At 30.0% G+C, this 22,721-nt stretch overlaps 2 protein-coding genes across 2 annotated transcripts; one reads left to right on the top strand and one right to left on the bottom strand.

Annotated features, from left to right (window-relative positions):
- Positions 1–7,880: 7,880 nt before the first annotated feature.
- Positions 7,881–11,700, bottom strand: LOC145595906 (uncharacterized). The gene is made up of 4 exons (XM_081652337.1): positions 11,595–11,700; positions 10,893–11,232; positions 10,313–10,712; positions 7,881–9,110 (listed from the first exon to the last, which is right to left on the bottom strand). The coding sequence occupies exons 2-4, from the start codon at positions 11,143–11,145 to the stop codon at positions 8,060–8,062; spliced, it is 1,704 nt and encodes a 567-aa protein (XP_081508463.1). The 5' UTR covers positions 11,146–11,232; positions 11,595–11,700; the 3' UTR covers positions 7,881–8,059.
- Positions 11,701–19,712: 8,012 nt separating this feature from the next.
- LOC145593968 (transcription factor SRM1-like) lies at positions 19,713–21,034 on the top strand. The gene is made up of 2 exons (XM_081650323.1): positions 19,713–20,038; positions 20,770–21,034. The coding sequence occupies exons 1-2, from the start codon at positions 19,713–19,715 to the stop codon at positions 21,032–21,034; spliced, it is 591 nt and encodes a 196-aa protein (XP_081506449.1).
- The last annotated feature ends 1,687 nt before the right edge of the window (positions 21,035–22,721 follow it).

Below are 22,721 nucleotides of genomic sequence, written 5' to 3' on the forward strand. Positions count from 1 at the left end.
TCCTATTATACATCTGTTTTCATCGTTATTTACCTATTTGGTCTTAGAGCTTCCACATTATGAGACGACAATGGTCACATACTCACATGTTCTAATTTTGTCCATAACTCTATTGAACTCTATTGAGGGTATGTTCTCTTCAATTTAATTTCAGTTCAGTTTCTAATTTCCATCTCTCATAAACAATTCATTTCAGCTCTATTCAGTTCAATTCAGCTCCAATCAGTTCAGTTCACTTCAGCTCATTTCAGTAAATCAAAACAGGCCTTGAGTTGGATCATCCATTCATCCCCTCTCGTTTACTACCATGGCCTCCCATTCAAAGCTTGACCAAAGTTGACCTATGAGAATTTTGATTCAATAGGGTTGTCTTTCTAGCTTAACCTTATTTTTACAAAATAAAGTAAATACTAAAAACATACCTTATATTTGACAACTGTTTTTTTTTTTATTATTTATGGAGAATTATATATAATTCAAATTTTAATTTTTTTTTTATATAGATTTTGCGGTATTTACATGTCTTATTATCTATTAAAATATAAAAATAAGTTTCACTATGTAAATTATTATCAGATTTATCTTAGTATACAAAATCAAAATAATACGATTAAATTTCTTATTATTTATAATACAAGTATAAAATTATAGGTGTATTAGTGATTTAGTGTTTAGAGTTTGGATCGATAAACGTGTGTGAAAGTTAATTAATATGAAATAGTAGACAATTAAAAAAAAATTGAATGTAGAACTTTTATAAGGTTAAGTAAACATGATCTAAGTGCATATTGACTTTTCAAAAGGGAAATTAGATACCTCAAAACACAATCAATAAAATTATCATAATTCTATGGTTGTGTGGAATGTACATATCTCTAATAATCCGATTTTGCTATTCCTCTAATCATCTATGGCTATTAAGGATAAGGACTTTTTTAAGCCACTCATAGAATATTGAGCGCACTATTAAGATATTAAGCAACTTTACTTCAAATCATAGAATTATTTTATACATCTAATCTAATATAATTAATAGTATACTTATAACTCAACACAATACTTTTGGCAGTGCGTGCTACTAACAAATCAACTGAAAGAGGAGCCAAAACATCTAACATGAGTACATTCTAGCTAATTAATAAGTTTTAATTCATAATTTTTTTTTTTTTTTCTAAACTAAGGAAATCTATGCTTAACTTTATTTGACAACATAGACGTCTTATGTGCAGAGGGTGATCCAGAAAAATTTTTAACAGTGTCAAAATACATTAAATATATTTTAATGGGGTCATTTGATATAAATACAAGTAATTTTAATAGTAAAAAAATTAATTTTATAAGCAAATTTTTGTTTTCTCAAGCTCAAGTGGGGTCCCGGTCAAAGGACCCCACAAATATGGCTTGCATCCGCCACTACTGCTTATGTGCATGTTTAAATAACAATATAAATGTCTTATGTGCATGTTTAAATTTAAGTCTAAAATTATATGAAGTAACTCTTAAAATGAATTAATTGTTTAGATAAATTTAGTTTGTCCAGTTTTGCTCAATCTGATTTGGTGTGAAATTTTGGATATTATACAAACTATGAGCTCAGTGCAACCTGAATTACAATTCAATTTAAATTAATTTGATTTTAAATTTAGGCTCTATTTAACAATTAGCTTTTAGTTGTTAGTTGTTTGTATTAATTAATAGGTTTGACTAACTTGGACCCTATTCACTTTACCTTTCAAAAATAATTTCAGTTCAATAAAAATAAGTTCAGTTAAGTAAAATTAATTTCAGTTCAGTAAAAATAATATTAGATCAGTAAAAATAAGTCCAGTTCAGTAAAATTCAGTTTCTCAAATAAGAATTAACATAGAAAATCAGTAAAAATAATTTCAATTCAGCAAAATTAATTTAAGTTCAGTTAAAATAATTTAAGTTCAACAAATATAATTTTATTTTAGTAAAAATAATTCTAGTTCAGCAAAAATAAGGTGAAGTGAACGAGGCCTTATTGTAATAGTCTTCCAAAAAAAAAAAAAAATTATTGTAATAAGTTATATGTGTAAAAGTGTTTGATATATAGATGTTAGGGCCTGTTCGCTTCATATTATATATTTTCAGTTCAGTTCAGTTCTTAATTTCCTTCTCTCATAAAATATTCAGTTTAGTTCAGTTCAGTCAGCTCCAATAAATTCAATTCAGTTCAGCTCAATTCAGTCAATCAGAACATACCCTTAATTAGTAGCTATTTTAGCGTATAAAACAACAAAAAAGCTAAAACTCTTCGTATAAGGTTTTTAAAAAAGAGCCTTTTGGACCAAAAAGCTTTCAAATGGCTCCTAGCCAATCACTCCAAAGATAATTTAGAAGCAGGGAAACAACTCCTTTTGCTCAAAAAAAAAACTCCAAAGTCCTAAACAAATCGACACCCTCTTAATCCGAATAAATTTCACCCTTACCATTGCTAGTCATAGGACGAACTAAAAGAAAAGGAGGTAAAATAAGCTATTACATAGAAATTTAGAAAATGTATTATCCAGACAAAGTAAAGATTTTGCAAGTTAACTTATCAACTTATGAGAGCACTATGTTACACGCACACATAGAAAAAGGGCATGCAACAACATGTTACTCTTGCATTTATTGCTAAAAACGATTCTTCAAAAACAGTATCATATGTGTTTCTGAATGTCTTTTTGATGTAGGCCATAATTCTCATGTTATTTTCTTCACTTTATTAATTATTTTTTATTTTATGACAATATCATGATTGTATTGTAAATTTGTCATGGACTTAACTCTTAACCCTAATTCTTACTTTGAAGATTCTTCTGCTTTCTCCTTACCTATTAGGCTATTACTACATAATACAAGTAGAAACTTGGACCTTCTTCTAGATGACCATACAATTACAAAAAATTGAATAGTACAATAGTTACAATGATCTTATTAATTTATCATTGTATATAATTCAGGACGAAATCAGAAATTATTTAGGAAATTAAAGATTTTATTTGACATTTTTTTGGGCTGGAGGAGGTGAAGTAAAAATTTTACTCTGTAACCTAGCTACATACAACTTAATTGCTTTAATTATGATCGAAAGTTGGAGTTAAATCTTTAAATCAGTATTTTACAAGTCTTGATAATCATAATGTACGGGTTATTATTAACGATATTTTTTTCCATTAGAAAAAATATAAATAAAAAAAGGACTTTTGAAGATCGAGAGTCCTTGTTTAATTTAAGTGCATGTATAACCTTGATTATCTCCTAGTTGAATAATACGAAGTATATTCTTCCTTCATTTGGAGTACACTATAGAGATGAGGTCCCCAATAGTGATGAGGTTGTTTTTGAAAGAAAAAAAAGAAGTATAAATGTAATCCTACAACCCCAAAATTAGTCCGACCTCCTTGACCCATTTGGATTAGACAAACGTATAAGTATCTCTATTTACCACTACGTCAAATCTTACTGTTGAAGATGTCGTCAGTTATATCATGTCTCTTGCTTGTAAACAAAACTTTTAGTTTACATCCGATATTCTAGTTACATACATCTAATAATATGCATTAGGTGAATTTATCTAATTAGTCATGTAAGCGGCTTTAGTTACATCTAATATGCATTATAGCTCAGGTGATTTAAATTTTCCTCCGATTTTAGGGGATTTAGGATCGGTTCTCACCATCATCCGCTCTCATGTGTTTTTAAATACCAAAAATAAGAAGTATACTTAGAGATGTATTATCATTATCAAATAAGACCAAGCCGAACACTAGAGTTTTAAAAATTAAAGACCTAAACATCGATCAAAACCAACTTATCTAACAAACTTGGACTGGTGCTCTGGTTTGAAGATGATAATTTAGACTTCTTTCTATATTAAGATATTTATTTTAATGATTTCTTTCTTTGTTTCATAATAATTACTACACTGTGACTAATAAGTTCTTACTTTCTTAATCAACGTGTTGCAATTAATTTTTAAAACAAATGAAGTATATAAAAATTTACAAAAAATTTATCTTTTAAATATAATCTGAGTAAACTTGATTAGAACGAACTATTTGTCACCTCCTAAACATGTCGGAGGCGACGCAATGCAAGCATCCAAACAGAAAGAGACACGAAAATGTATAGGAGTGTAGGACTATAGAGTATAGAAGGGCGGTTCCAAAGAAAGAATCTACAACATAGGTCAATTTCCACACTTGATCAAATCTATGACTACTATGTAGTCTATTCCATGTTAAAGTAAATAATGCAAATCTACAATAACCCCAAACTTCAAATAGATGAATATGTTTTATTTTGTACTACTACTACTATTATTATTAGAGTACTACTTTACTACTTGTTGAAGTGAATGCAATCTAGTGAGGTGACAGCTTGCAATTGCCAATTGCATAATGACAACTTGACTTTTGTATAGTAGGAAACAACTAGTTGTAGTACTTGTAAGTTGTAATGCTGTTTGCTTAGTTACTCGATCTTTTTGCAATTATGATTTTTAATTCTTTTGTTGATCCCTAGACGACATTAATTTTCTATCATTTGCTGGCAATAATGACTAAAATTATCATTTCACATCTACTACTTGCTCATCATCGATATTAGCTAGTTACTATTTGTGAAATTTCTTTAACTAGTTAGTGAAATAAAGAGTAATTACTTCACAACATAAGATTTTTATGCATAAATTAAAGATCTAGGTAATGTATAATGTATCCAATTAGTTCTTACATTGGTCACGTATTATGTGTAGGACATGAGTTCAATTATCTTTCACTATCCTCTTCTCCCGACATATGTAACTTGTACTAACATTATGAGATAGCTTGAATAGGATTTTAGTATGTAGGAGGTCCCACCATATATTAAAAAAATATGAAATCTTTTAGTTTGTGGATTTTTGTATGTAGGAGTATTGTGTACTAGACTTCATAAGGAAAATTAGTAAGTTTAATTAAACATACTAATCGACACATGATTTTATTCTGCACTTCTGAATTATTACTAAATTAGCTTATGTACAATGTTATTTATATACAACCTTAAATCCCTGATGATTATATATATTAATACCCTTTAATAAAATAGTTTATTTACAGACTAATAAGTTCACCCGCTCGTGTGGACTGAACTTATTAGGACTCATTGTACATATTACAGGCTTGTTCTCTTCAGATTCAGTTCAGTTCAGTTCCAATAAGTTCAGTTCTTAATTTCCTTCTCTCATAAAATATTCAATTCAGTTCAGCTTAGCTTCAATAATAAGTTCAATTCACTTCAGTTCAGTTCAATTCAGTTCAGCTCAGTCAATCAGAACATGCCCTACAACATAATAGCTAGACTTTATTGTAAGAAAACAAACTTGCAAGAGTAAACTATAACATTGAAATTATTTGACCTACAACTTTATAGTTTATATATGTATACTTTATACTTTATTTGTAGGTCAAATAAGTTTCAATTAAAATGTGTAGGTCAAACTTATTAATAGTTCAGCTCATTCTCTTCGCTTATTACCACTGTATATTTTATAAAGATGCATATTTAGTGAATTAAAATGTGTATTGATTGGATGTACGGAGTAGTCTTTAGTAATTAGTATACTAATAATTACTATTGATAAATCAAAATATATTTTATCATGCAAAAGCAACAATCAAAGGTTAAAAAACTAACCTAACCAACTTTTGCATTGTTTTTGGCTTGATGCCTAACTTTCTAGCCAACAAATAATATACATAATTGGCAATCATATATTTTTGCCTATTTGATATAGGTCAAAGTCGATCAAAAGTTGGCAAAAAACCATTTGTCAAACAACTCTATGCTTTTCATGATCACCATATATATATATATATATATATATATATATATATATATATATAGGAAGGCTCATGTGAGAATTTCTCTTTATGTGAGAAATCTTTTATATGTGAGAACACTCTCATGTTCTAAATTTTTACTCGTATATTCTAACTTTTAAATCAGATGTTCTAAATTTTAATATATGTGTTCTAAATCTTAAATGAGTTATATCAAATGTTTTAAATCATTACTCACATGTTCTAAATCTTAAATTATTGGTTCTAAATTTTAACTTTGTTTTAAATTTTAACTTATACTTTGTATGTTCTAAATTTTTTAATCATATGTTTTAAAGTATTACTAGTATGTTCCAAACTTTTACTTACATGTTCTAAATGTTACTCATATGTTCTAAATTTGAAATCTGGTGTTCTTAATTTTTATTCACATGTTCTAAATCTTAAATAAGATGTTCTAAAATTTATTCAAATTTTATAAATTTTAAATCAGGTTTTTAAAATTTTTAATCACGAGTTGTAAATCCAAAATCAAATGTTCTAAATTATTAGTCGCGTAGAAGTTCTAAATTATTACTCAAGTGTTCAAAATTTGAAATCATGTATTCTGAAACTTTAAATCATGTGTTCTGAATTTTTATGATATGTTCTAAATTCTTACTCATATGTTCTAATTTTTTACTCATATGTTCTAAATTTTAAATCAGTTCTCATATAAGTATGAATTCTCACATATGGACATATTCTCACCCGGATCCCTCCCCTTCTATCTATATATATATATATATATATATATATATATATATATATATATATATATATATATATATATATATATAAGACTAGTTATATTACTATTATAGGTCTTTCTTAATGAAGTATATTAATTAATACTTTATACTAGTTAATGTATGAGCTATCCTCGTTTTTTAAAATAAATATATAGATAAATAAATTGCAATTTAGTCTGCATAAATTAGTCATCATAAGAAGATGCATGTACTTTTAACAAAAAATGTATAATGAAGAGGAATACAATTGATATAAATGAATTTGGTATATTCAATTATTAGAAAGCTTAGAGAAAAATAATAACTACCTTAGCTCATAAGATATAGAGTTATCATGCATATATTTTCTTTTGGAGAATTACATAATAGATTTATTAGTTCCAATATAAACTAAAAATTAATTAAAATAAGGGTTTTGGAGGAAAATATTCCTCCAAAAAACCCCACATAAAGAATTTATAGATAGAGACGGAGGGATTAGTAATTTATTTAAAGTGCCTAATAATTTATTAATGTGCATTGAAATTATAATTAAACACAAGTAATCTTATGAGTTTCAACTTATAAAAACGATGGGGTTAGTGTTATGGGGAAAAAAAAGTAGCATTATCTTGTAAAAGCAAGATTTCTATGAGTTTCACTAGATTGTATCTATATGACTAGCTACATGGTTAACCATGAAGGTCAATCGAATCATACATTTGCTCAGATTAGTTTTTTTTTGCTCAGATTAGTTTTAGATAGAAATATTAGGACAATATGTCATTGATCTCAATTTACTTTAGGGCAAATATAATTGTATTGTATACCGTACTACTAATTGTATTATCTACCGAGTACCAAATAATGGTGATAATGTACTATTGATTGAATGCAATATCTCAATAATAAGCTAAGTGACATGCATTTGTTAGTGAACTATAGCGCATGTCATTCATTATATTATTAACATCATAACATGAATGACAATTAATTTAAAATGGACCTAGCTATATTATTTAGAATTCTAGACCATTAAAAATTAAGACTTTTTATTATTTTAAAAAAAAACTATTTTTATGTTAAAATTTTTGATAAAAGGGGAATCAAAACTAAAGCATACAGTGCTACACTATACTTCTCGGGATTGAGGAAAAAAAGGTGTCTGACTGAAGAAATGTATTGGCATTATCATCAGTTGCCCTCATGTTCAAGATTCCATTATAAAACTCTTACCATACTATACCCATCAAAAAATAAAATTAAAAAAAAACTATTTCAAAAAATTTACTCAAAAAGTTTATTTTGTCTTAAACATTGTGACAAATTACAAAGTTTGTTACATGATGAGAAAATATTGTTCACTAATTTCTATAAACATGCATTACAAAAATTTTAAATACAAAAACAAAACAAAATGTAATTTAAATTAACTCATTTACCCATAACATGCCCTTACCAAGGTGTTTGTTGATTAATATTATTTTGATGTTGCTCATGTTGTTGCTCAAATGAGGTTGATGAAGGGCTCATATGTCCTAACCCTGCCATGTTTAGGAAGTCTTTATGTGTAAATGTTCTCAACCCTAGGAAATCTCTTGTCAACCCGTCGTTGCCGCCATTACCACCACCATTGCCTCCTCCTCCTCCTCCACCTCCACCTCCTCCACCGTTAAGTTGTGATTTTGTCGCGGTCATATCTTGATGGTGGAAGTCACCAAAACTCGACGAGTCAAAACCCCCACTTACTGATGATGCTGAAGACTGAAATGAGCTTAGCATCATTACATCATGCAGCATGGAGGATTGTCCTCCTCCGACTCCGTCCCCCTCGGGTGTTGTCATACCTTGGTTTTGTTCCATGAACCCCGGGTTGACGGTTAGTCCACAACTAGTACTATTTGTTAGTACTACTTGATGGCCGCCGTGTTGTTGTTGTTGTTGTTGATTGCTTACGGTCACCCCCATCTCAGCCGCCTTCTGTAAGAGGGCGGTGGCGGACATATGGGGATTGGCCGGGGCTTGAAAAGATGACAATGTAGACCCCATTGCATTGTTATTACTTGAACTTTGTTGTTCATATTGTTGTTGTTGTTGTTGTTGTTGCTGGTGGTGTTGTTGGAAGGAGTACAAATGAGACGGGTGATGATCAAGTTGTCCACCTCCACCATCAACAACATTCTGTTGTTGTTGCGGAGGAGGAGGACAAGCTAACCACGGTGGGATATCCGACCTAACATTGATCATATTCGAGTGTTGGCCGAATTGGTGCTGGTGATGATCAGGTTGTTCTCTCTTGAGAGGAAGAGACTGAAGGAGTTGATGATGAGAAGTCAAGTGAGGTGGAAAAGAAAAGTGGGATGAAGAATTATTAGTGGTAATTCCAGCAAGTCCACCACTTTGGTGTGATACTGATGATGGAAGTGTACTAAGAGGGTTAATGGCTCTTGCACTCTCTTCTGCTAATGCATCACAAAATGCTCTGTGAGTTATAAAACTGTCCCTCCTGCACACACCACCACAACATCGACGATAAGTTTTAAAAATTACAAAATATACTACTCGTACCAACAAAAGGAACAACTATAAATGTCCAATTCTTTACAGTACACCACAATGCAATATCCTTAATATAATAAAATTACTAGTTTGTTGCATGTCATTAATGGTAATTTCGCAATTCTCACACCCCGTTAAAAAAAGAGAAACCGAAAAGGGATTACTTAGCATCTTTGTTGTTGTTTGGAAAAATAAACACACACACATGAACTTTGAAGTTAAGCAATAGTACAACTAAGATGGAGGTAAGTTGGAAACAAACAGCTAGAAAAATTTCAAACAGTTTTTTTCATTGCATAACCCCACATATATGCTTTTGCCTTCTTTACTTTCACACACATATGAATACATACACATTACACACACATTCACGGGCACATTATAATTATTGGCTTGACTCATGAAAAGACATCCCAAGGTTTTAAAGAATAAAGTTGTTTATTTTTACAAGAAAAGAATACAAATTGGTAATCCCAATACATTTTTATGCATCATGTATGTTTGTTATTCAAATTGTAATAATGAGTGAGACATAATTATAAAAATTAAAAGTATGATTCCCATGGTTGGGTTTAAAAGCCTTAGTATAAAAGATAGTCTATGTGAGAAAAGAGTTGAACTAGTTTGATTATATTACAAATCTAGCTTATAATAATTCCATTTTCGGAAATTCACATGCAATCATACAAGTCATCTTGCATTACATTGAGTAATTTAAGGTGACTAATTTGCATATGATTTCAAAAGTTATCTTATTACTCGAGTATTTGTTATCATCCCGATGATATTGTAAAAAGTATGATTTCGTTTGAAACTCCTTTTAATTATTAAATTCCGTCTTAACCCCTCTCCTATAATAAAAATCCTACATTGAGTTATCGATCAACAAATGCAATTTAGTTAGTGATTTGTAAACATAATAATTAGACATTTAGACACATTTGAATCAATACACATAGTCAATGGATACATGCATGTAAACTAGAAACTTAGACTTAGAACATGTAAGAAGTACAGTAAATATTAACTTCAACACGTTATCATCATTGAATTTTCCCAAATTAGATTAAGTTCATGATATATACCACCATACTATTAATAACAAAATATGAACATGAATATAATGTGTTACATATGTAATAAACTTACCTAGAGAAAAGGGTACCACAATCACATCTATACTCTCTAGTACCACAAATCTTGGAATGAGCCTTCCAATCTGATTGAACTGCATATTTCTTCGAACACTTCTCACATTTCCACTTCTTCTCACCATGCTTCCTACAGAAATGCTTCTTAATTCCGGTTAAGTCTCCGAGAGCTCGCGACGGCTCGTGATGAACACAGCTAGGCTCGGGACACACATACACCTTTTTTCGTATTATCTGATCTTTCGCTCTTTGTTTAAGCTTCCAAGGTAGGTTATGACCTCGACGATGAAGCTGTAGATTTTGATCTCTTTGAAATCCTTTGTTACAGATCTCGCAGATAAACTTGTTTGTTGCTAGTAAACTCTTTGGTGATAGTGCTATCACCTCCGCATCTGGGTCTGATAGTAAACATCAAAGATGAGTTATCATAGTAATAATGCGAGACATACTCAACCAAAAGTTTAAGCTGATGGTTAAAGTCACATGACTGGTTTGATACTTTATTAGTATCGATACTGCTGATATAGATATAGACATAGATACAGATATAGATATGTTACGAGGATATTGTTACCGACCTGGGTTACCGGGGAGGCCTCGTTTCTTCTTAGGAGGAGGAGGTTGAACTTGATGAGGCGAGGCGAATGATGAGGAAGATGCTTGAGTGTATAGCATCGTGTTCGTGTTTGTGTTGGTGGCGGCGTTGTTGGCGTTGGTGGTGGTGGTAGAGGAAGATTGATCATTCCTAGCATTGGAGGAAATGCTTGTTTCACCAGATATAGTAGAAGTCAAATTGGACATGCTCTCATCTAAACCCAACCCTTTCATCATCTTTAAAATTCTTTGATAAATAAATATAAACTTGTACTTGTACTTGTACTATACCTTAGCTTGCTTAATGAAGCATAGTGATTCTATCTACAACAAAAAAAAAAAAAAAAAAAAAAAAAAAAAAAAATGGTAAGAAAACAATAATTTTGATCAAGATGTTTAATTATTTGATGAGTTGAGATCTAAAAAAAGCAACAAACAAACCCTAATAATAACAATAAATATCAAATAAAATCTGATTTTATATTAAGGTATATATATTATTACTAATAATTTTGATGAATAAGAATATATCTTAAAAGGAGGTGGGAAATCAAATAAAATTATATGATATGAGGTTTATTAAAATAGAAAAAATTCTTTGATACTTGCTAAGATGCTAAAAACAAAGAAGAAGAAACCAAAAAGAGGATATTATTATTATGAAAAAATAAATAAATAAAACTGACCTTGGATGATGCTTATAAAGATAGACAAAACAGCAACCACAGACAGAGAGAGAAGGGAGAGAGAGGAGAGAGAAAGTAGAGAGAGAAAGGGATATGGATGAGAAGGTAAGGGTGATTCCTCCCCCTTGTAAAGTCCACCACTCAAAAAAAAAAAAAATAAAAAATAAAAAATAAAATAAAAATTTAGTAATTTAATTAAATTAAATTATGTAATGTACACTTCCAAAGCTAAAAACTGGGGCAGTCACACTCCTCTGAAGTTGCACTTTCTGTCCTATCCTTTGTTCCCTTTCTTTCTTACTATTACTACTAGTAGTATACTATCAAGTTAATTTGTCTTTGCTTGTTAATAGTAATAATAATTATTATTGTCTCATTTTTGTGTGTGTGTGTAAAATTTACTGCTAGCTAGCTACTTCTATTGAATAACCTTGTACTTGTACCTTTGAATTAAGTAACTAGAGACATTCATACCATTATATGTGTATGCATTGAATGATGGTCAATGATTGGATGTGTTATTGTTGGTCTTTCGTATGATTGATCACGGTTAATTTATACAGAGTAGGTGAGATATGTAGTAAGTTACCTTGAATTGTATAATCTTTTCATAATAACTCTTCAATATATGAAAAGTCGATCACCCTGCAATCTACTATTGTGTTATCTATCTCTATATTAACACAAATTATCCCTTGATATATAACTTTTTTGAGCCATATATCTTAAAAGTAGAGAGTTTTTGCATGGTAATAAAAAATATAGATATAGTTGGGCACTCAATTTTTTTTAGGTCGTATAAATTGGTTGATTTGTTGAGGTTGTGTGCTCTATATTTGTGTCGTGGACTCGTGGAGTATATTTATTAATTAGGAGATGCAATGATATAAGTACAATAATAAGTACACAATTGAGAATGGAATACTTACTGTGACCACTAGTGCCAAAAAATGGGCACTATGCTAAACTTACATGGCCATCATACTATTCGATCATACAGTGTGTGTGACTTCATCATCTTAGTGTGAAAGTAATCATGATGAGTTGTTATCACTTCTATATTATTGCAAAGAAGTGAGTATAATTAGTGAAATCTAATTAAGATAATAACTTAAGAGCTTCTTAATTACCACAATAATACCAATCAACTTCGACCATCAATACTTGTAATACATCGTTTTATTAGTAAAAATTATTATTCAAAATTATAGTTTGTTATTGATATTAACTTATCCGTCATAATTTTTTTTTATATTTTTTTAATGTTAATATATTTGAGAAAAATATAACCATAACACAAATGTAAAAAAAAAAAAAAATTCAAAGTCATGTCTTGTATATCCAAAAGAAGAAAATATAGCGAGTATAAGCAGCTTTAAATATATAAATGTTGTAGTTCGATAATTATTAAGAAAGGAATCAAGTAAAAAATTAATACTGTATAAAATTTAGATTTTTTTTTTTTTCTTTTTTTTTTTTTGACAACAGGGCTGTATAAAATTTACTTCGTAGATTGTAAAAACTAAAAAAGTATGGAGACACATTCCTACCGGTGGAGAGACGGATTTCATTTCTTTTTCAACCTCAGTCCACAGTCACACCAATGGCCCACATGGCCCTAAAATGATAGAAAAGCACATTTGTAGTGTTTGATAGTAACTTCAACTTAAATAATTAAAAAGAATTCATACCTCTAATTTTACAACATGATTTACTTATTTATTTATTGTTTATTGTAGATTTTACAAGAGTTACTCTCTCCGTTTTTTTTAAATAATGCACCCGTTTAACTGGTATATTTGTCACGACATAACTTTGACCATTAATATCTTTATTTGTCTATTTATAAAGGCTGTAACAAAATTATATTACGAAAGTAAACATTGTGATAAATTTAATGACACATTATGTAACAGCAAAAAAATAAGGGCAAATATAACATGTGAATAGTACAAAAGTCGAAATGATGCATTATAAAAAACGGAAGAGGTATAAAACAAATAATATAGATGAAATTTGATCTTGATTTTTTTTTTAATTTTTCTATTTTTATTATGTTTTTCGATTTTAATTTTTATAGCTTCTCAATTAATAGGTGATTGCTACGGAGCAAAATTGCCAATAGGCGAAAACTTAGTGACATTTTGCTTTCAATATTTGAAAAATTTAAAAAGAAAAGAAAAAAAGGTTGATAACTACCTTCTCCAATCCCCTTCGCACCCCACCCCCACCTCCTCTTAATTATTGTCCACAACCTTCTCCCTCTAATATTATTTTTAATAAAATAGTGAAAAGCTAGCTTAACATGAAAATAGGCACAATTTTATATTTTATTGGAATAAAATAACCAAAATTTTGTATGGCAATCCTCACCTATTTGTATTGACGCATTAAATCAAGCACTTTTAGTTAGATGGCATATAAAGCATGTTGACAAATTAGAGAAAAACACTAAACCCAAAAGAGTCAAAAGAAACACAAAGTAGTGTTCGTTGTTACTAAATAAACACAAATCTTTTAAGTTCGTCAAGCCATGAAATACTTAAATAGTATAGTGTATGTATAATATTCACTAGAACTTCTAATATATTGTGAATATTATAGATATAACTCCTACTTTGCACGTAGTATTAAATTAGAAAGTATTCTTATTGTCTTAGTAATGTGAAATTGATTGCGGAGAGAATGTATGTTTTTCATGTACTTAATGATGTGCTCGATAGGTCAAGGGATTGTCCAATTGTCTTTTATTAAATGATGACTAGTAAATAATTATTATCACCTTCAATAATTTGAATTTTACGAATGTGTTGATGATGAAAGGCTAGTTGTACTCCCTTATGAGGGCTATACTTTTTGCTGTGAATAATGTCTTTGCGTTTGCTGATATTGAACGTATATGCCTTGATAAAGGCTAGCTGCCGTCTCAGATGAATGTGATAATGACTCCTGCTACTGTTGAGTTGTTGTAAATCGAGCGGTCAAAGTTATTAAGGTGTCTTCAACATACAAAGATGGATGGTAGGGAATCGATACGAGGGATAAGGTTATGGCCGGAATCTCATCCCATAGAGAAAATAAAGGCATATTAGGTGAGACTTTTTTAGTGTCACTCACTCATTGAACTAATTAGCTAAGTGTTAAGTTCGTTAAAGCACTTGTAACAATAGTTGATAATTTAGATGAAATTGGTAAAAAAAAATAAAATGAAATGGATAAGATAATTAAAATTGAAAAGACAATAGATGAAACTAAGATAACTTTTATAAGTAAAATGTATAAACTAGGACTATAATTACACGTAATTTAATTAAAAGACGTTTTAATGGACCTAATAAAAGTAATATAAACACAGAAAATAATGAAATTAGTCAAAATTTAAAATAATTTGTTTTGGTTCAGAAGTTCCTGAGCGTAAACTAAAAGCTAGGGCAGAGAGAAATGATGAAGATGAAGACTTGGATTTTGTGGACCGATAAAATGTAAAGAATTTTTGTTTAAAAGGAAATCATCTTTCCTCTGACCCTCTTTACTTGCATGATTGGTCCAGTGATTAGCATGCTTTCCCCCTTATTCTTTTTTTAATTTCATTATTTTTTACTTTCAATAATGTTAACTATGAGTACTACGAAGTATAAATTAAAAATAGGTGCATATTCTACGTTTAATTTTATCAAATACTTTATACTTTCTCCACCCACTATTATGTGCAACAAATACATAATTTAATTTATATCTTATAAATAATACCCCATTGTCGCACATAATAGTCGGCGGAGGAATTATATTTTTTACTTTTTTTTGAAAAAAAAAACTGTTTATTAAAAGTAAATAATCAAATAAATATGTTAATTCCTTGTGTCTTAATTTAATTTGATGGAGCTAATTCTTAATTTCTTATGTGAGGATATTTAGTTACTACGTATAATTCATATACATTCGTATTTAATTCAGCTTATAGTTTTCGGACATCCACACAATTAAATTCTACTTGTATAATTTTGCTAAGTGTTAGAACTCCTAATGTATGTGAAGACTACTTTACCTAGCTTCCTCATTTCTCACACGCAACTTGCACACTTAAGATAGCTAGATTTACACATGCAACCAGGGATTAATGACAATTGACAATGTATTGAATCTGATTCAATTCAAAATTGGGATAATACTACTTTTCTCATACTTCTAGACTATTATAAAACATATATACTAGTAGAATATATTTATGTAGTTACCAGAGATAAGAGAATTCTCAAATACATCATGTATGCATACTAAATTACTAATAACTCACTCCTATATAAACAAATATATACATTAAATATTAATGAAATATACGAGTAACATTCTTGAATTTTAAATCTTTGTTAAATTGTTAAATTATTTATTTATATACAATGTATAATTTTATGGCGGCTTCCATGCATGTCATGTAACCTAACATGAGGTTTCAAAAAAAAATGTAACCTAACATGAGATTTAATATCCAAACTATTACTGTATTATTTAATCCTATATTACTTTATTCGTCCCAAATTATTAGTAGTATGAGATAGTAATTTACTTATTTTTAACATAATAACATGTATGCCAGTGAGTTTCAGACATTTACGATTACATTAAAGAGAACATCAATAACACCCTATAATTGTTTCACTAAACCTAATGCAAGAACTTTATTTGGAACAATCTATTACAATTTGCAATGGTTGTACACAGATTGTTGCCCCATTTAAATGTTTATTACATATGTACAAATACTTCGTAATAGTTGAGGTAATTAGATGTATTAATAATGATCAAAGCATCGTGTTATTACACAAAGAGTAAAATTATTGCAATTAATATGTGGAAAGACGAAATAAATCGACTAAATATAACCTAATTAAGGGCATGTACTCTTCAGCTTAAATTTAGTTCAGTTTAGTTTAGTTCAACTTTAATCATTTCAGCTCTTAATTTCCTTCTCTCATAAACAATTCATTTCAGCTCAATTCAGTTCAGTCAATTTAGTTCAGTTCAGCTCCAATTAATTCATTTCAGTTGAATAAATCAGAATAAGTGTAATATTTTTATGAGAATGAAAATAATGTAATGGGAGGTGTACGTGAGCTGTCGACGAATGTCGTCCAATATAGAGAAGGACACGTTGCGAATGAATAAAGAAAGAAAGAATAGCATGTGAAGTGATGTTGACGGCTGGTGTCCCGTATCCCCGAGGAGACATGCCCACCCGTGCCCTTCTTTGTCTATTAGCAATTCTTAAACTACTCGTACAACCTTCGGTTAGTAAAATGGACCATGTATTAAGTGGTCGTTTGGTTCACATATAGGATTAATAGTTTTGTAAATTTCAAATATATGAAAATTAAATTGTATAATCTTATTTACGAGAATTCTCTAATATTACGGAGTATTTGGTTTAATTATAATGAGGAAATTAGCTTTTGTGGGAATTTCTACTTACCTAATTTAGGTAAGCAAATCTCAACATTTAACTTGTAATTCCTAAGAAATCTCCCTTGTCTTCAATGTCTTTTTTTTTTTTTTTTTATGTTAACCAAATAGGTCCTACAAAAACTTTTGCGTGCCCCTGGTTTACAATAATTTTATTGTACATCGAACATTTTTGTAAAAAGTGACCCTTTTTATTTACAAAAGTTACCCTTTTTCTTTACAAAAGTTACCCTTTTTATTACAAAAGTAACCCGTATTTTCACAAAAGTGACCCATTTTTTTTTACAACAGTGACCCTTTTTTTAACATAAGTGACCCTTTTTTATACAAAAGTGACCCCCTTTTTTTTTTCACAAACGTGACCCTTTTTATCACAAAGTAACTAAGCTACATATGCAAATTGCAAAACAAAGTATCAAAATCTCACTAGTTTTTTTTTGTTTTTTTTCAATAGTAAACCATACAAGTATTATTTTACTTTGATTCCAAAATTTCTGCTACTGCTTCCAATTACCATACAAGCTAAGCATCGTCACCATCATTACCTTCGGAAGCAAGGAACGAAGAGCTTGATGCCGCGATCGAAGGAATGAACTGCCAAACACTCAACAATCGTCAGATCACTGTTGACGAGGCTCAAGCTCGCGACAGTGGTGGCGGCTCCCGTAGTGGGTGAAAAATAAGTGAGGAGAGAGAGAGGCTCAAGCTTGCGGCGGTGGTGGCGGCGACGGTGGCTTCCGTAGTGAGTGAAATAAGTGAGGAGAGAGAGAGAAACTAATAAAAGAAAGTGATGAAGAGGCTCACGTGCTATTGATTTACAATAGCACTATTGTACATCCGATTTTTTTAAACATTTGTGTAAGTCCTAACATTATTGCCTAGTTCAGTATTTCATCAATATGTGTAAGGGTAACACGAGAACCTCCCAAGCTTTAATTTAATTAACAAATTAAGAGGTTGTTTTGAGCTAAATATTGGTTCAAGTCTACCTTTAGAGCCAAATTATAAAGCCATGCCCAAATTGCTATAATTGAATGAAGATTAGGTAATTTGAGCTTTTAAGGGTTACTTGTATGAGAGACTTATTCAAGGTTACTTGAATTGTATGAGTTACTTGTATGAGTTACTTATTCAAGGTTACTTGAATTGTATGAGTTACTTATTTAAGAGTTGCTTGTAGGCCCCATATCAAACCAGTGACACCCTACAAGTAACCCACGACCAAAACCAGTAACACCATACAAGTAACCCCTGACCAAACCAGTAACACCTACAAGTAACCCCCGACCAAACCAGTAACACCTACAAGTAACCCCTGACCAAACCAGTAACACCGTACAAGTACCCCCTAACTAAACCAGTAACACCCTACAAGTAACACTTTTTTTTTTTTGACAAGTAACACTCTATAATCTGCTCATACTACTATTGTTGTTTATGTTGCTGATTTTTTGACAAAGAATGTTCGATCGAAGATTCCACGAAGAAAACGACCTCAAATTTCTCCGGTTCTCATTGATTTCACTACTTCAAATGTTGTTGATGATCTTAAGCTTAATTAATCGCAATTTTCACAGCAATTTAACACCCAAATTCTACAATTTCGGGCTTTAATTGCATCAATTTGGCAAAGAGGAGAGAGAAAATGGGTTGAGTAGAGATATGCTTGTTGGTGATGTGTGGTTTGATTTGAAGAAGAAACTAAGAAAAGAGGAGAGAGAAAATGGGTGGAGTAGACATATGGTTGTTGGTGATGTGTGGTTTGGCTTGGAGAAGAAGCTAAGAAAAGAGGAGAGAGATAAAGGAAAGAAAAGACTTATGTATTTTTTAATAAAATTGTGGCTGGCCATATGGTGTGGCCAGCCACATACAAAAATTTGTGTAGATTTATTATGACTTTATTATAATTATATAAAATCCAAAGTAAACTTTCTAAAATATCAACATCCACTTTATAACTATTACATATTTAAATATTTTTTATCACATGTTTGAAGAGTATTAATACGAAGTATATTTCATGCGTTTTAACACTTGTCAATCAATTCACCGTTTTTATACTTCATATATGCATTACACGGGTTTAACCTAGTTGGTTTATAAGTGTTTTGACTAAAAAAAAAAAAAAAAAAACTTCAACTCACCCCACATATGTTAGGGTAACTTTATTTGTAATCCTATTATTCAATCAGAGAAATAATTAAACTTAGAATTTATCCATAAAAATTATAGCCAATTAATTTCTTCAAAAATAAATATAAAAATATATCCAATATATAGTATCTAGTTTTATACTCGAAAGATTCTGGGAAAATCTATCTTATTAACTTTAATAATAAAAAAATATTATCCTATGGAATACCTAGTACCCCGTATTATATGTACATTGCACCCAAAAAAATATCTAGTTGGATTAGATTTCAATTACAGGTTTCCTACCTATAATCAAACTGTATATATATATATACAAACTTTTTATCATATTAATCTAACTTATATTCTCCCAAATTTCTTCTACATTTCTTTTAAATTTGAGGGAAAAAGGTTTCATAAATTCTTTGTATTATATACCCTATTACAGTATTAGGGTTTGAAGGGTTGACTTTGTTGTTCGTATAAAATTGACTAATTGGTCCGCTAAATTATAATTAGCGAAAAATAATGGATTTACCATCATCATCATCATCATTGAGTAATTACAAAGAGTGGACTAAAGAGGAAAACAAGACATTTGAAATATGTGTAGCAAAAGAAGTCATTGACAACGAGCTCAACCCGTGGATTTCAATCGCTAAAATCCATCTCAAAGGCAAAAGATCACCGGATGAGGTTAAGAATCACTACAACAAGCTTGTGCACGACGTGAACGAGATCGAAAATGGCAGGGTATACATACCGAAGTACAAGGACGACAAGTATAATGGTCACAACAACTTCGTCCGCAAGAATACTAATACATATACTCAATGGTCTAAAGATGAACACAGGTACGTAATATATATAATTAAAACAAGCATCAGTCAATCAATTTATACTAATCATTACATAATTATGGTCATAATTTAACATCAATGTTTAATTATTTATGTTTTAGAGAAAGTAGGGTTTTTTTTTAAAAATATTTTTTGTTTACTTAAAACATTGGTTTGATTACGTTGTATCCGTCAAATTATTTTAATAAATTCTTTAAAGATTGAACCTGTATTTGGAAAAAAACGAGTGTCGTAAAACCCTATATATCTTATTATTATTTAATTTTGTTGTAAGGCCTTAATTTAAAGGACACTTTAACAATTTTCATGGTAGCTTTAATTTCAATAAGGAATTTTTTTTTTGAGAAAAGAAAAATTAAGGATAACGGGTTCCGAATTCGCGTTCTTCTTCTATCTGTTTTTCTACACGCGTACCTCTTGCTTTTAATTTGTATGTAATGAGTTCGGTTGTATTTTGATGTGTAATTTCTAATGAATATGTGGTATGAAAACTAATATAAGTAATCTAACGTATTACAAGTGTTTTTTAGGGTATAGTTTATGTTAGGAAAATGGTTACATAAGGATAAGGAATAACTTAAAACCGTTTTACAATAATTTAAAGTCTGCATTAATTAAGAATTTGTGTTTGTTTTAGACATTCATTAAATATTTTTGTGTATTCCTTGCACATTTTTTATTGACATCCTAAATATAAAAATCCAATAATCTTGTAAATATTGTAGGTTATTTTTGATCGGTGAGAAGATTTATGGAGAAGGTGATTGGAGAAGTATAGCAAGGGGTGTTGTGAAATCAAGGTCTTCAATCCAAGTAGCTAGCCATGCCCAAAAGTATAAAGACAGGAAACTAAATCCAAAAAACACTAAGAGGGCTAGCATCCATGACATTACTACGGTTGATCACGCTACCGCGCTCGATTTCTGTCATAGAGGACTCATTTCTGAAGAAACTTATCAAAGTTATATGGAAAGACTTGCCCAAGATTAATAAGGATGACATTAATTCGAGTCAAGTTAGTAAAAAGTCAAGCGAGTGCTAGGTTATTCGTCGAATTTGGTTTAGGCTTGGAATCTTGAATTGTCAATGATATTACTTTTCGAAATTCTCCCCTTCTAATTTAAAGTTTTATAGACCCCAATGCAACAAATATTATCTTTGTATAATACAAGTACAAGTATCTATCAAATCCCACAAAATCAAATATGATTATTCGTATTGTTTTCTATTCAATGAAATTCTCTTGGCCTCTTTCATGCACCAATCCTTTTTAATTATTCTTCCAAGCCCATTAACATGATTAGATGATGAGAATTCAATTACTCTAAATAAGAGTTCGTTAGTATATGCACTTGGATAAGACATGTTGCCCGGCCCATACCAAATATTTAACCTTCGACATCTTATAGTGCAAAGCAGCCCAGCAGTACGCAAGGTGGATAATTTAACACCACCCCAATCGATATTCGAAATAGGTGGCCAATACAAGGGTTTACGTGGTTCGTTAAACTCGTAAATAACAATTGGACCATGACTCAATTTCTAATGGCTTAATCTGTTAATCATCTATTCAAATCATTATTTTTTAAAAAAATTAAAAAACATGAGTGTTTGACTATGTTGTTGAACGAAAAATTCCTTCTTAGTTGTTACTCATTTAGTTAAACGCATTCAGTTTATAATCTAGGGATTTTGCAATAAATATTTCTCCCAAAAATTAACAAGAATGAAGAAAAAAAGGCATGAAAATTCTTAAAAAAAAACATTAAAACCCAGTTAGACCATAGAAAAAACCTTGAATATTGAGTATTGACACACAAAAAGCCAGAGCCGTCTCCGACAATTCGGTGGCCCTATTCTAATGATAAAAGTTGGGCCCTAAAATATTTTTAGGTAATAAACATTATTATTACATGACTATTTTTACAAGATATAGAGCCTTAATAATTTAATATTACTAAGTTTTTAATAATAGAGAGTAGTAATAGATTCAATGAGACAATAAACAAAAATAAACTACGAACGGAGAGAGTATTTAAAATGTATCAAATAGACATTACAATTGAGAATAGATTACTCTTTTTTTTTTAATTGAGAATAGATTACCCTTTTTTTTTTTTTTTTTTTGAAAGAGGGAGAATAGATTACCCTTTTAATTATGGAAGACTTTCAATGGCTACAATTTTATTGTAGCCATTGAAACTGTTTTCAATCTTGACCCTTTAAATTTTATGGATCAATCTAATCCGTTCATGTAGTATTTTGACATTTATTAAAAAAAAAAAATGTAATTCTAATTTGAAAAAATGTCTTGTCGCCGCCATTTATTGGTACTACATCTCCATCAAATATGCATACAACCATGAGCCATATAAGCATGTTGTAAACATGGTGATCTGATTATGTAATTAAGAATTAACAAAGGGTAATTAGATTTTCCCCCACCCAAATTAAACATTCATCATCATCAATTCATCATACTTTAAAATAAATCACCCAACTTCCATCATCCGGTCATCCCATGTGCAAGGATTTGCGAATTATTAATTTAGTTTCATAATATAGTAATAGCAAATGAATGAAATAATGGAGCAAAGCAAATTAAAGTATTGAAGGATAGTTTTTTTTTTTTTTTTTTTTGTTTGTTTGTTTGGAGGGCATTGAAGGATAGAAACTG

Source organism: Chenopodium album, chromosome 19, assembly GCF_948465745.1.
Source record: "Chenopodium album chromosome 19, dcCheAlbu1.1, whole genome shotgun sequence".
Classification (NCBI taxonomy): Eukaryota; Viridiplantae; Streptophyta; class Magnoliopsida; order Caryophyllales; family Amaranthaceae; genus Chenopodium; species Chenopodium album.

Excerpts from the sequence above, each read along its gene's own strand:
- LOC145593968 (XM_081650323.1), top strand. The coding sequence starts at position 19,713 with ATGGATTTACCATCATCATCATCATCATTGAGTAATTACAAAGAGTGG. Across the intron at positions 20,039-20,769 it reads TGGTCTAAAGATGAACACAG|GTTATTTTTGATCGGTGAGA; the intron begins GTACGTAATATA and ends TAAATATTGTAG.
- LOC145595906 (XM_081652337.1), bottom strand. The coding sequence starts at position 11,145 with ATGATGAAAGGGTTGGGTTTAGATGAGAGCATGTCCAATTTGACTTCT. Across the intron at positions 10,713-10,892 it reads AGGCCTCCCCGGTAACCCAG|ACCCAGATGCGGAGGTGATA; the intron begins GTCGGTAACAAT and ends GTTTACTATCAG. Across the intron at positions 9,111-10,312 it reads TGTGGTACCCTTTTCTCTAG|GAGGGACAGTTTTATAACTC; the intron begins GTAAGTTTATTA and ends TGGTGTGTGCAG.